Source organism: Bos indicus, chromosome 14 (genome assembly GCF_029378745.1).
Source record: "Bos indicus isolate NIAB-ARS_2022 breed Sahiwal x Tharparkar chromosome 14, NIAB-ARS_B.indTharparkar_mat_pri_1.0, whole genome shotgun sequence".
Taxonomy (NCBI): Eukaryota; Metazoa; Chordata; class Mammalia; order Artiodactyla; family Bovidae; genus Bos; species Bos indicus.
Window position 1 is genome coordinate 43,585,125 of NC_091773.1, and position 15,064 is coordinate 43,600,188.

The 15,064-nt window shown below is 38.3% G+C and overlaps 1 protein-coding gene across 7 annotated transcripts in view; it reads right to left on the minus strand.

Moving 5' to 3' along the window:
- The window catches only part of TPD52 (tumor protein D52), a 131,445-nt gene that overhangs the window by 23,887 nt on the left and 92,494 nt on the right, over positions 1-15,064 (minus strand). For all 7 annotated transcript variants that reach the window (XM_070802737.1, XM_070802736.1, XM_070802735.1 and 4 more), the window contains exon 2: positions 8,511-8,626. In XM_070802737.1, coding sequence (XP_070658838.1) covers positions 8,511-8,626 — 116 coding nt within the window. The remainder of the gene's footprint in view (positions 1-8,510; positions 8,627-15,064) is intronic.

A 15,064-nucleotide genomic window follows, 5' to 3' on the forward strand; every position in this document is an offset into this window, starting at 1 on the left:
AACACTTCCATGGGTTCAAAGACAGCATGGCCTTTAAAAACAAAATAGAGTATTATTAAGTGAACTAAGAGCACTCAGCAAAAGGAAAGAAGAATAAATCAAAAGTGATGTGGCTGCCAAAAAAACCCCCAAATAACATACTCTAAGATGGCATTAATTAGAATACAGGTCCAGAACAAAGATAATCATCCATGCTTATATGACTCCGAGCTTCCCTGGTGGCTCAGACAGTAAAGAAGCTACCTGTGATACAGGAGACCTGGGTTCGATCCTTGGGTCAGGAAGATACCCTGGAGAAGGCAATGGCAACCCACTCCAGTATTCCTGGCTAGAAAATTCCATGGATAGAGGAGCCTGGCAGGCTACATGGGTTCCATGGGGGTGAGCTACATGGGGTTCATGGGGTTGCAAAGAATCAGACATAACTGAGCAACTAACACAGTCTCTAAGATCCCGACTCTTAGTGACCCCATGGACTGCAGCCTACCAGGCTCCTCCATCCATGGGATTTTCCAGGCAAGAGTACTGGAGTGGGTTGCCATTGCCTTCTCCGGTCTATAAGATAGGACTCCACAAATTATATCTGTTTTTGGAAGTCACAAAACGCAACAATAAATGTATGAATGAATAAGGTTTAAAATCAAGCAAATTAAATGATTTGCTGCAAGTCACTAAGCTAATAACGCAGGAATCGGAATTTTAATGCAGGTTTTCTGACTCCACTTCTCAGTTTACTGGCTAATTCTCATTGCACATTGTTAGCTTTCTAATACTTTTCTTTACCTTAATTACAAATGTTCACATACTTCAAGGAGTAGACTTAAATGTTAAGTTTTGTACCCCTTGACACATCTCTGAAGTATTCACTTGCCCTAATGAAACTTGGAAAGAAAGACCACTATAAATCTTTCTGAACAATACATGACCCAATATATTTCCTGCTTTTGTTGATAATTGTGTGCTAACATACCTAGCTCAATCTCAGCACACTAGAGCGACAATTTCTTAATTCAACATTTGTGTGTGTGTGTGTGTGTGTGTGTGTGTGTGTGTGTATACATACACACACAAGAATCTCTGACATGAATCAAGAAAAACAGAATAATGAGTAGAAAAGTTACTACAAAGCTATGGTAATCAAGATTGTGTGGTAGACTTGAGAGTCCAGAAATAAACCCATACATTTATGGTCCACTGATTTTCAACAAAGATACCAAGCAATTCAGTGGAAAAGAATAATTTTATTCCACAAATGGTGCTAGGACAACTGAATTTCCATATGCAAAAGAATGCAGTGGGACCCCTAAGTCAGACCATATGTATTAAGATGGATCAGAGAAATCTAAGTGAAAAAGCTAAACTATAAAACTTTAAGAAGAAAATAGAGAGGTAAATCTAAATAATCTCAGATTAGGCAACATCTCTTAGATATGATACCTCAAGCACGAAAACCAAAAAACAAACCAATATCGTCAAATTTTAAAACTGATGTGCTTCAAAGGATACCATCATAAAAGTAAAAAGATAGCTAACAGAATTGGGAAAATGTTTTCAAATTACAAATCTGATAAGGGTCTAGTATGCAAAATATATTAAAAAAACACAGCTCAATAATAGAAAAGCAAATATCCAATTAAAATGGATAATGGATTTAAATAGACATTCCACCAAAGAAATATATAAATGACCAATAATCATATGAAAAGATCACCAATACCATTCATTCGTAATTAGAAAAGTTCAAGTAAGACACCACTTTATCCCTACTAGTATGGTGTTCAATAATCAGTAAGACAAACAATACCAATAAGACAAATAATATCAAGCACTGACAAGGGTGTAGAGAAATTGAAACCCTCATACACTGCTGATTGGAATGCACAATCGCACAGTTTGGCAGCAAAATAGCATGACAGTTCCTCAAAAAGTTAAACATGGAGTTGCCATATCCACAAATTTCATTCCTAGGTACAAAACAGGAGAACTGAAAACATATGTTCACCCAAAAACCTGTACATGAATGTTCAGAGAAGTATTACTCATGACAGTCAAAAAGTGGAAACAATCTAAGTGTCCAACAGCTAATGAATGGATAAACAAAATGTGGTGTATACTTTCACAATAGAACATTATTCAGCCATAAAAAGGAATGAAGTACTGATAGGTACTACAATATTGATGAACCTTGGAAACATTATATTAAATGAAAGAAGCCTGTCACAAAAGACCACGTGTTGTTTGATTCCATTTATAAGAAATCCCTTGAACAGGCAAATCTATGGAAACAGAAAGTGGATTAGTGGCTGCCAGGGACTGAGGCAGGGAGGACTGGGGTGAACACTGGCGGGAACAGGATTTCTTTGAGGGTGAGGAAATGTTTTAGAATTAAATAGTACTGATACTTGTATAAACTTGTGAATATACAATGAACTATACACATTAAAAGAATGAAATTTAATGTAAATTACATCTCAAAAAGAAGTTTAAAAAAATGGATGGAGGAGATTTTTATCTCTTAATTTCTACAACTATTTCAAGCAGTAACTCTAACATAAAAAACAGAAAATTATCATGTTTTAAATAAGAGTGCTGGAGTGGAATGCCATTTCCTTCTCCAGGGGATCTCCCGACCCAGGAATCGAATCCAGGTCTCCCGCATTGCAGGCAGATGCTTTACCATCTGAGCTACCAGGGAAGCCCCAAATGATTTTATTACATCTAATTATTAGGATCATTATTATCATATTTTATTATGATAGCATAATCTATATATGATGAGAGGTAAAGTAAGAGTATGGGCTTCCATGGTAGCTCAGTGGTAAAGAATCTGCCTGTGATAGAGGAGCCACAGGAGATTCAGGTTTGATCCCTGGGTCAGGAAGATCCCCTGAAAAAGGGAATGGCAACCTTCTCCAACATTCTTGCCTGGAGAATCACATGGACAGAGGAGCCTGGCAGGCTAAAGTTCATAGGGCTGCAAAGAGTTGGACATGACTGAAGAGACATAGCACACAAGCATGCAAAGAATATATCTGCCATATCTCATGGAGTTTTCATAAAAATTGTATAAATTTCTGATTGAGTATAAATACTATACAAATAAAAAAGTAAGCACACACATCAGAGTTCATGAGGACCTGGACACAAGACCCAATGTTGTAATGTAAGACCTTTGACCTTAATCTTCATAATTTTGGATTAGGCAATGGTTTCTGACAAGTAACAACTAAAGCACAAGTCACTAAAGGAAAAACAAATTCAACTTCCTCAAAATTAAAAACTTGTGTGCTTCAAAGAGTGAAAAGGAAAACCTATAGAATGGGAGAAAGTGTTCACAAAGCATATGTCTGATAACTTGTTAAATAACATTACATAATCCAATGGGAGATTTAGATCTCTGTTTTTTTCTCCGTCAAACCATAAAAACAGTAATATCTGCCTCATAACACTGTTATGAGGATTAATGAGAAAATGACTGTGAAGAGTTCAGCCACACAGCAAGTAGTGTGTGCTTGCCATGCAGCAATAGTCTGTGAATATTAGTTGCTATTACTATTAAGTTAATATCATTGATAATGAAATAATCATACTGAGGGCTGCAAGGATTTGGAAAAACTGTTCTCTCACATACTATGAGAAATCTTCTGGCTAGCGTTTTGGCTTTGTTGGTGTACATGGTAATGACTGTGTTCTTAACACCCAGTAGGCCCAGGGATTCTATTAATACTTCTAGGAATTTATTCTAAAGAACTAATGAAAGGACTTCCCTGGTGGCACAGTGGATAGGAATCTGTCTGCCAATGCAGGGGACATAGGTTCGATTCCTTGTCCGGGAAGATTCCACTCGCTACAGAGCAACTAAGCTCGTGCACCGCAACTACTGAAGCCCGTGTGCCTAGAACCTGTGCTCTGCAACAACAGAACCACCGCAGTCAACAGCCCAAGCACCACAACAAGGAGTAGCTCCTACTCACTGTAACCGGAGAAAGCCCAAGCAAAGCAACAAAGACCCAGCACAACCAAAAGTAACAGAATTTTAAAAAAGAACTAATTAAAGAGGTGCCTAAAGGATTATATGTATCTCCATCAAAATACTGTTTATAATAGCAAAAAAAGGAAATAACTGAAATGATATGCCCATTAATTAAATGATATGTCCATTAATTAAAAATGGGCTTGCAGCAATTTAAAAAACAGGCTATTCTACACCAATTTAAAATGAAATTGTAGGAGATCATTTACTGTCACAAAATTTTTTTTGAAATTCAATTAAGTGAAGAAAAGTTATAAATGTGTATTCTGATGTCTTCTTAAAATACTGAAATGTTATAGCAATACACACATAGAAAAAAGTCTGCAAACAGATAATCTAAAACTTTTATGCTGTAAAGGTAATTTTGCTTTTCTTCAGTGCTTTTTGTTTTTACGATCAACATGTGCAACTTGTGTAAAAAGTATTTTTGTTTTCTCTTTTCAAAATAACAGTATTAGGCATGTACTAATACCAAATACTCTGTATTTTTCACTCTTACTCTCCTGATGGGGCTTATCACCAATCTGCCTTACCCATCCTATCCCCACCTAGTTTATAAAAGCTGATGGAAAGAGGTAGATAGAACAAATAAGGAAACAGAAGATCTGAACACTATAAACCAACTATAAACAGAACACCTCACCCCAAAACAATAGAATACACCTTCTTTTCAAACGTACATGAAACATTCTCCAGGACAAAGCATATCATTAGGCAACAAAACAAATCTCAATAAATTTAAAATCATACAAAATATCTTGACCAACCATAATGGAATAAATCTAGAAACCAGAAACAAAAGGAAAACTAGAAAATTTATAAATTTATCCAGTTAAACAACATGCTCTTAAGCCACCAATGGGTCAAAGAAGAAATCAAAAAGAAATTAGAAAATACTTTGAGACAAATGAAAACAAATACACAACATATTAAATCTTATGAAATGTAGTAAGAATAGTGCTCAGAGGGAAATTTATAGCTGTAAATGCCTACATTAAAAAATAATATTTCGAATCGATAACCTAACTGTACACTCTTACAGAATGAGGAAAAGAAGAGCAAACTAAAGCCAAAGCTAACAAAAAGAAAGGAATTAAAGATTAAATTAAAGATTAAAGATAAACAGAATAAAGAACAGAAAATCAATAGTGAAAAATCAATGAAATCAAAGCTGTTCTTTAGAAAGAACAATGCAATTGGCAAACCTCTAGTCAGACTGACAGAAGGTAAAAAAAAGGAAGATGCAAATAACTAAACTCAGAAATGAAAGTGGTGACAACACTACCAACCTTATAGAAATAAAAAGATTGTAAGAGAATATTATGAACAATTATATGCCAATAAACTAGATAACCTAAATGAAATGAATGAATTCCTAGAAATTCACAAAATGATTGAAACTGACCAAGAAAAAATAGACAGTCTGAACAGACTTATAACACATAAAAAGACTGAATGAATAATTAAAAATTTCCCAACAAATAAAAGTTCAAAACAAGAAGGCTTCATTGGTGAATTCTACTAAACACTTAAAGAAGAATTTAAGCCAATCCTTCTCAAATTCTTCCACAAAAGAGAATGGAAAACTTCCATTCCAAGAGGCCAGCCATTACCATGATACAAAAAGCAGACAAAGATATAAGAAAAGAAAATTGCAAGTGGATCTCTCATGAATATAGGTGCAATAATACTTAGTAAAATACCAGCAAACCAAATCCAAAACCATATTAAAAGGATTATACATCAAGGCCTAGAATATATACACCTAGGATAAAGTGGAATTTATTCTAGGAATGTAAGGATGATGCAAAATATGAAAATCAATTAATGTAATATACCATATTAATAGAATGAAGGGAAAAAATGCACGATCATCTTAATAAGTGAAGAAAAGCATTTGACAAAATCCAGGACCCTTTCATGATAAAAACACCGAACAAACTATGAATAGAAGGGAACTTCCTTAATATGAATAAGTGTATTTATAAAAACCAAGAGTTATCATCACACTGAATGATGAAAGACTGAAAGTATTTCCCCTAAGACTAGAAACAAGACAAGGATGCTCACTTTCACCACTGTCATTCAACATAGAACTGGAGGTTTCAGCCAGAGCAATAGAGAAGAAAAATAAATAAAAGCCAACTAAAATGGAAAGGAAGAGTAAAACTACTTTTGACTGCAGATAACATTATGTTATATAGAGAAAATTCTTAAATAATTCACAAAAAATTTAATAGAGCTAATAAGCAAGTTCAGCAATGCTGCAGGATATAAGATTAATATGCAAACTTCAGTTGTATTAATATTTCTACACAGTAGCAATGAAAAATCTCAAAGTAAATTAAGAAAATTCTGTTTATAATCACATCAAAAGAATAAAAAAAACTTCAAAATAAAGGTAACTAAGGAAGTATAAGACTTGTGCCCTGAAAACTACAAAACATTGCTAAGCTAGAGAAGACCTAAATAAGTGGAAAGACACTCCATGTTCATGGATTGTGAGATTTAATATTGTTAAGATGATTACAATCTTATTGTATTGTAATAATACAATACTCCCCCAAATCAATCCTTAGATTCAGTAATAATCCTATCTAAATCCCAATGGCATTTTTTGGTGTGTGGGGGGAAGTGTAGATTCTAAAAATTAATATAGAATTGCATGAGACTTTAAACAACAATTTTGACAAAGGAGAAAAAGGTGAAAAGGTCATACTTCTCGATTTTAAAACTTACTACAAAGTTATAGTAATCAAGAATGTGGTACTCTCAGGAGGACAGACATATAGATGAATATATCAGAATTGAGAATCCAGAAATAAACCTTTACATATACACGAACTGATTTTTGACAAGGATGCCAAGAGCATTCACTGATAGTCTCTTCAATGAATAGTACTAAAAAACCTTCACATGTGAAAGAATGAAATTGAACCCTACCACAAACCATATATAAAAATTAACTCAATGGACCACAGGCTTAAATATAAGCTTTAGAAGAAAATATTGTGTAAATCTTTATGATCTAGTTTTGGAAATGGATCCTTAGATATAATGCTAAAAGAGCAAGCAACTAAAGAAAAAAAAATTGGACTTCATCACAGAATTTAAAACTTTTGTGCATTATGACAGGATGAAGAAAGTGAAAAGAATGTATGGAATGGGAGAAAATATTTGCAGTTAATATATCTGATAAAGGATCTAGTATCCAAATATATAAAAAGCTCTTCTACCTCAACAACAAAAAGACAAATAATGTTTTATAAATGTGGGAAAGGATTTGAATAGACTTTCTCCAAAAAAGGTATGTAAATGACTAATATGCCCAGGAAAAGATGCTCAATATCTTATTCATTAGTGAAATACAAACCAAAAGCACAACAGGATACCATTTTACAGTCACTAAGGCGGCTATAATCAAAAAGACTGAAAATAAAAAACGTGGCAAGGATGTAGAGAAGCTGGTGATGGAATGTAAAATGGCAACCCTGCTGTGAAAACAGCTTGGCAATTCTGGAAAACAAAAGTTAAACATGGAATTACCATGTGATGAGCAATTCTACTTCTGGGTATATCCCAAAGGAATTGGAAATGGGTATTCAAACAAGTACTTTTACACAAATATTCCTTAGCTCAGTATCTACAATAGTTAAAAGGTCGAAACCACCCAAATAACCACTCAACAGATGGACAGATAAACAAAATATAATAGATACATACAAGAGAATATTATTCAGCCATTAAAAAGCAGTGAAGTACCAATACAAGCTCAACAAGAATGAACCTCGAAAATATTATGCTAAATGAACCAAGTCAGATACCAGAAATCACATGCTAAGTGACTGCATTGGAATGAAATATCCAGAATAGTTAAATCCGTAGAGAGAGAAAGCAATTAGTTGTTGCCAGGGAATGAGGGAGGGAAGAGTGGGCATGCCAGCTTAGTGAGTATGGGGTCTCCCTTGGACGTGGTAAAAATGTCTGGATAGAAATGACAGTTGCATAACATCGTGAGTTTGCTAAATGCTACTCAGCTGTACACTTTGAAATGGTTGATTTTAAAAAAAATTTTAAAAAGAGGAAGGGAGAGAATGAGGAATGGAAAGAAAATTCAAAGAACTTCTATCCACAACATTGCCAAAGGTAGAAAGAAGTCACCAAAGCAACTGAAAGAAGTGCATCAGGGCTAGTGAGGTCACTTAGAAGACATTCACTAGCGGCCCTCATCCATTTCCGACTTCACACTCTACTTCTCAGACCCACTTTACCCATAAATACCCTTCCTCGTATTAAAAACCAACTGGTCTCACATGTTCCCATTTCCTCCTCCTCACTCCAGCTCTCTAGGGTGAGTAAACACACATTGCTTTCTCTCCCCTGAAACTGACTATACAGTATCACCAGGTACTTTAGAAAAACAAATAATGACATATTTTAAGTGCAAAACGAAGCTCCAGAAGGATGGCTCCTTTACCTTTGCAAGTTCTCTTCTCAGCTCCTCTCGCTCCTCCTCTGACAGAGTCTCGGTGGCACCAATCGTGGCAGCAACATCTTCTCCTTCCTCAGGTACTGGGTCTGTTCTCAGCAGACCTTGTTGAAGGCAAAAAAAAAAAAAGTTTGTAAAGTATGAAAGCTAAGTAAAATTTTCCTTTGGACTCCTTCACAGCCCCAGCCAGAAGAAAGCCAATGAGGTAAGTGCCATATCTCATCTTCCTGCTTTCAAAAGGCCTGGCTCTCCTAGAAAAGGACAAGGGGAAAAAAAAAAAACAACTTATGAGGTAACTACTAAAACCCACCAAATTACACTCTTTCAAAATAGGAATTTAGAAAATACAGCATTCTCTCAGCTTCTGTTCATTTCTCCAGTCACAATATACTTACTACAAAGCAGAAGAGTTAAGAGACCAAGAATGAGATCTTGCCAAGACTTTAAATGCTTAACTAGTAAATCAGCATGACTAATATTCACAGAAGGAGACTGTAAATGTCTTTAGCTTCCTCTACTAGTCAGATTTAACTCTTACAGCCTCAGTGAAGAATAGCCTAAAGAAAGTGTATTCCATTTCTTTCCCTAGTGGAAGTGGGAGACATCTTCTTGTAACTTTTTAAAAATATGTTTCCTCCACTCCAGGCAAGAGAATTCCACAGACAGAGGAGTCTGGCAGACTACAGTCCATAGGGTCACAAAGAGTCGGATATGACTGAAATGACTTAGCATGCACGCACTCATCCACTCAAATTTCATGAACAAGCTTACGGTTGCCAGAGGGAAGGAAAAGGGAAAAGGATAATTTGGGAGTTTGGGATGGACATGTACACACTGCTTCATTTACAATGGATAAACAACAAGGGCCTACTGTATGGCACATGGAACTCTACTCAGTGTTATGTGGCAGCCTGGATGAGAGGGGAGTTTGGGGGAGAATGTGTATATATATGTATGACTGAGTCCCTTCCCTGTTCACCTGAAACCATCACAACACTGTTAATCAGCTGCACCCCAATACAAAATAAAAAGTTTAAAATATAAAATTAAAAAAATATGCCTCATCCAGATAACCCTTTAGAATAAAATCCTAATTTATATGCACACGTGATAAGTCACCAAATCATATCCAACTCTTTGCAACCCCAGGGACTGCAGCCTGCCAGGCTCTTCTGTCCAGAGCATTTTCCAGGCAAGAATACTGGAGTGGGCTGCCATTTTCTACTCCAGGGGATCTTCCCAATCCAGGGCTTGAACCCAAGTCTCTTGCACTGGCAGGCAGATTCTTTACCACTGAGCCACCAGGGAAGCTCCTAATTTATCTAGGGTTGGCCAAAAAGTTCTTCCGAGTTTTTCTGTAACATCTTATAGAACAATCCAAATGAACCTTTTGGCAAACACAATATATTCAGAAAAATGACCAACACCCATATAAAAGCTTTCTACATCATTTAAGACCAATCCTGCCACACCCACTGCCCTGAAATAACAGCCAGCGTCTACCCATCCACCAGAAAGAATTCTGTATTTCCAGAGGGCAGCCAGGGAGGCACCTGACTCTCAGCAACTCCCCCTTCTTCTGCCCAACCAACCAAGTACAAGGCTAAGGGCAAGTTCAGTGAGGCCCCTGAACCTTAAGTGCAGAATTTACGAGGGCAGTTAATTCAATATAAATAATTTTAATATTTTAATGCAACATTTTTTAAAAAATAAAAGTTAATTCAAAGAGTCCATGATGAACAAAATATCAAATTCTTAAACAGATAGGCTCAGTATGGCTGATTTTTCCTTTTTCCTCAGGTTCCAAGAGTGGCTTATCATAACACTGTTTCAGATCTTGTCTTTATTTAAAATGTTAGTATTTTGTTCATCATGCATGGATGCTTAGTCACATCTGACTCTTTGTGACCCCATGGACTGTGGCCCGCCAGGCTCCTCTGTCCATGAGATTCTCCAGGCAAGAATACTGTAGTGGGTTGCTATGCCCTCCTCCAGATCTTTTGGATCCAGGAATCAAACCCTCATCTCCTGCACTGTAGGCAGATTCTTTCTCACTGAGCCACAGGGGAAGCCCTTGTTCATCATGAATTTCTTCCATTTTAAATTTCTTAAAATAATGCATTAACAAAATACTTATCTGGACTGCAGAGCTTTTCGATGCCCCCTTAAATTTTACACCTGAAACAAGGCCTCGATCACCTTTCCATAGTCACTGTTTTGCCATCCATTTCCATGGTTTGGGATTTTCAGTCTCCTCTGACAATAGCTTTTTTTTTTTAAGTCTTTATTGATTTTGTTATAATATTGCTTCTGTTTTATGCTTTGGTCCTCTAGCCACGAGGCATGTGAGATCCCAGCTCCCCGACCAGGGATTGAACCTGCACCTCTTGCATTGGAAGGCGAAGTCTTAACCACTGGACCAGGAGGGAAGTCCCATGGCAAAAGCTCTTTTGCAGAGGGAACCAGGGAAAGGTCTCCTTCTCTTCCTGCTCTTCGCCTCTTTCCACCAGTAAGTGTTACAGTAATCATACCAGCCCCCACGTCCACTTCTGGGAAGGGCTAGCTCAACCACAGTGGCAATGTGGCACCCGCCCAAAGCAAGATGCCAGGCAGCAGACGACAGACTTAGCAGGTGGGCAGAGATGAAGGAGAGAGAACAAGCCTGCTGTTCAACAAGCAGCAAGCACCATGGCAAGCCCAGAAGTATCCATCCCTATGTCCATACGTCCACTGAGTAAAAGGTACAAAGACACTTGCTCCCAGTCTATTGTATATTCACTGCACAATAGCAGTTGATAATTAAAATGACAACAATCAATAGCATAACAGTGCCTACCTGAAAGATGTTTACAGAATTGTTAAAGGCATAAAAGTAATACAAATAAAACAGTTAAAAAACTGGAGTGGTGAATAGGATATGATTAAGTCCTCTCATGCAGAAACGATGTGACAGCTACAGTCAGTGGATGGAAAGGCTCAATGAATAGTTGCTTCTGCAGGTCCCTCCAACATATCTGAAAATGGATTGCCCAAGTCATGATCAAAATCTTATCAAGTCACTCTCTGGCTTAAAGTGGTTCCTTTAGTGGTTCCCTGTTATTTTCAAGGCAAAATTCAACCCCATAGTTAGCACATAAACCTTACTGGACCCATCCTCTGATATCTGGCACTGGAAGCTGGAGCCAAATCAGACTGCCAAGATGCTGTACTATGTACAGTCAGAAACCACAGAGGAGGGAACCCCCTGGTGGTACAGAGGTTAGGACTCTGTGCTGTCACTGCTGAGGGCCTGATTTCAATCCCTGATCAGGGAACTAGGATCTCACAAGACTCATGGTGCAGCCAAAAAGAGAAAAAGAAACCACTGAGGACGGACCATGTATGCTTGCAAATGGATCCCATGTACCAGGTTATTAGAAAAAGAAGCTTAAGCAGGAGAATGGAAGAGAAGCATACAGGCAGCAATCGTACAAGGCAAGAGAGTAAGCACCACAACAGAGTTCAGTATGCTGCTGCTGCTAAGTCACTTCAGTCGTGTCCGACTCTGTGCGACCCCGTAGACAGCAGCCCACCAGGCTCCCCCATCCCTGGGATTCTCCAGGCAAGAACACTGGAGTGGGTTGACATTTCCCTCTCCAATGCATAAAAGTGAAACGTGAAAGTGAAGTCGCTCAGTCATGTCCGACTCTTCGTGACCCCATGGACTGCAGCCTACCAGGCTCCTCCGTCCATGGGATTTTCCAGGCAAGAGTACTGGAGTCGGGTGCCACTGCCTTTTCTGAGAGTTCAGTATAAACATCCTTAATTTTATTTTTAACGTAATGTTTTGCTCAGATGTCTCAAGTTCACTAGGATGCAACAAAGCCCAACTAAACTCAGGTGCTAAACTTACCTTAAATAACAAATATTCTTTTGTGTTTTTAATAAACACTATTTTGTAAATCTGCTTATGGGGGATGATGATAATAATAATATCTAATAATGCTTTATGAATAACTGTTCAATTCCAAAAATAATCTAAGATGATTCTATTAATACTAATCAAGAATTTAGTTGAACTACCAGGGAAAATAAGTGGCTCAGGAAACGGGGTTCTGGGATTGTCCACAGTTAGCTTTGAGACTACCAAAATGACCTTGAGATTTTATGCTCACAGTCTAAGAAAGCTAGTAATTACATGTCTGTTTTTATCATATTAGCCTGTAGGTGGCAGCAAATTATCAACATTAGAATTTAAAGATGAGGTTAGTTTTATGATCAACTAGGGAAAAAACTGGAAATTAAGGACATGAAGGAAGAACAGAAAGACAGATACAGAAATCATCTGAAAAAACCTAACAATCATGATTTAGGAAAATTAATAATAACCACAGCCGCTGCCACAAAGTTCATTTTATTTACATCCAAATTTGAGCTGCTGCTGCTGCTAAGCTGCTTCAGTCATGTCTGACTCTGTGCAACCCCAAAGACGGCAGCCCACCAGGCTCCTCTGTCCCTGGGATTCTCCAGGCAAGAACACTAGAGTGGGTTGCCATTTCCTTCTCCAATGGATGAAAGTGAAAAGTGAAAGTGAAGTCACTCAGTCGTGTCCGACTCTTAGTGACCCCATGGACTACAGCCCACCAGGCCCCTCAGTCCATGGGATTTTCCAGGCAAGAGCACTGGAGTGGGTTGCCACGGCCTTCTCCGAAATTTTAGCTCAGTGGTCCTAATACATTACATCATCTACGTTAACACTTGTGAGACAAGGATCACCATCGCCATTTACAGATGAGGAAACTGAAGCTTCAGATCAGATCAGATCAGATCAGTCGCTCAGTCGTGTCCGACTCTTTTCCACCCCATGAATCGCAGCATGCCAGGCCTCCCTGTCCATCACCAACTCCCGGAGTTCACTCAGACTCACATCCATCGAGTCAGTGATGCCATCCAGCCATCTCATCCTCTGTTGTCCCCTTCTTCTCCTGCCCCCTTTCCCTCCCAGCATCAGAGTCTTTTCCAATGAGTCAACTCTTCCCATGAGGTGGCCAAAGTACTGGAGTTTCAGCTTTAGCATTAGTTCTTCCAAAGAAATCCCAGGGCTGATCTCCTTCAGAATGGACTGGTTGGATCTCCTTGCAGTCCAAGGGACTCTCAAGAGTCTTCTCCAACACCACAGTTCAAAAGCATCAATTCTTCAGCGCTCAGCCTTCCTCACAGTCCAACTCTCACATCCATACATGACCACAAGAAAAACCATAGCCTTGACTAGACGAACCTTTGTTGGCAATGTCTCTGCTTTTGAAAATGCTATCTAGGTTGGTCATAACTTTCCTTCCAAGGAGTAAGCGTCTTTTGATTTCAAGGCTGCAGTCACCATCTGTAGTGATTTTGGAGCCCCAAAAAATAAAGTCTGACACTGTTTCCACTGTTTCCCCATCTATTTCCCATGAAGTGATGGGACTGGATGCCATGATCTTCGTTTTCTGAATGTTGAGCGTTAAGCCAACTTTTTCACTCTCCACTTTCACTTTCATCAAGAGGCTTTTGAGTTCCTCTTCACTTTCTGCCATAGGGTGGCATCATCTGCATATCTGGGGTTATTGATATTTCTCTTGGCAATCTTGATTCCAGCTTGTGTTTCTTCCAGTCCAGCGTTTCTCATGATGTACTCTGCATAGAAGTTAAATAAGCAGGGTGACAATACACAGCCTTGACGAACTCCTTTTCCTATTTGGAACCAGTCTGTTGTTCCATGTCCAGTTCTAACTGTTGCTTCCTGACCTGCATACAGATTTCTCAAGAGGCAGATCAGGTGGTCTGGTATTCCCATCTCTTGAAGAATTTTCCACAGTTTATTGTGATCCACACAGTCAAAGGCTTTGGCATAGTCAATAAAGCAGAAATAGATGCTTTTCTAGAACTCTCTTGCTTTTTCCATGATCCAGCAGATGTTGGCAATTTGATCTCTGGTTCCTCTGCCTTTTCTAAAACCAGCTTGAACATCAGGAAGTTCACGGTTCACATATTGCTGAAGCCTGGCTTGGAGAATTTTGAGCATTACTTTACTAGCGTGTGAGATGAGTGCAGTTGTGCGGTAGTTTGAGCATTCTTTGGCATTGCCTTTCTTTGGGATTGGAATGAAAACGGACCTTTTCCAGTCCTGTGGCCACTGCTGAGTTTTCCAAATTTGCTGGAATATTGAGTGCAGCACTTTCACAGCATCATCTTTCAGGATTTGGAATAGCTCAACTGGAATTCCATCACCTCCACTAGCTCTGTTTGTAGTGATGCTTTCTAAGGCCCACTTGACTTCACATTCCAGGATGTCTGGCTCTAAGTCAGTGATCACACCATCGTGATTATCTGGGTCGTAAAGATCTTTTTTGTACAGTTCTTCTGTGTATTCTTGCCATCTCTTCTTAATATCTTCTGCTTCTGTTAGGTCCATACCATTTCTGTCCTTTATTGAGCCCATCTTTGCATGAAATGTTCCTTTGGTATCTCTGATTTTCTTGAAGAGATCCCTAGTCTTTCCCATTCTGTTGTCTTCCTCTATTTCT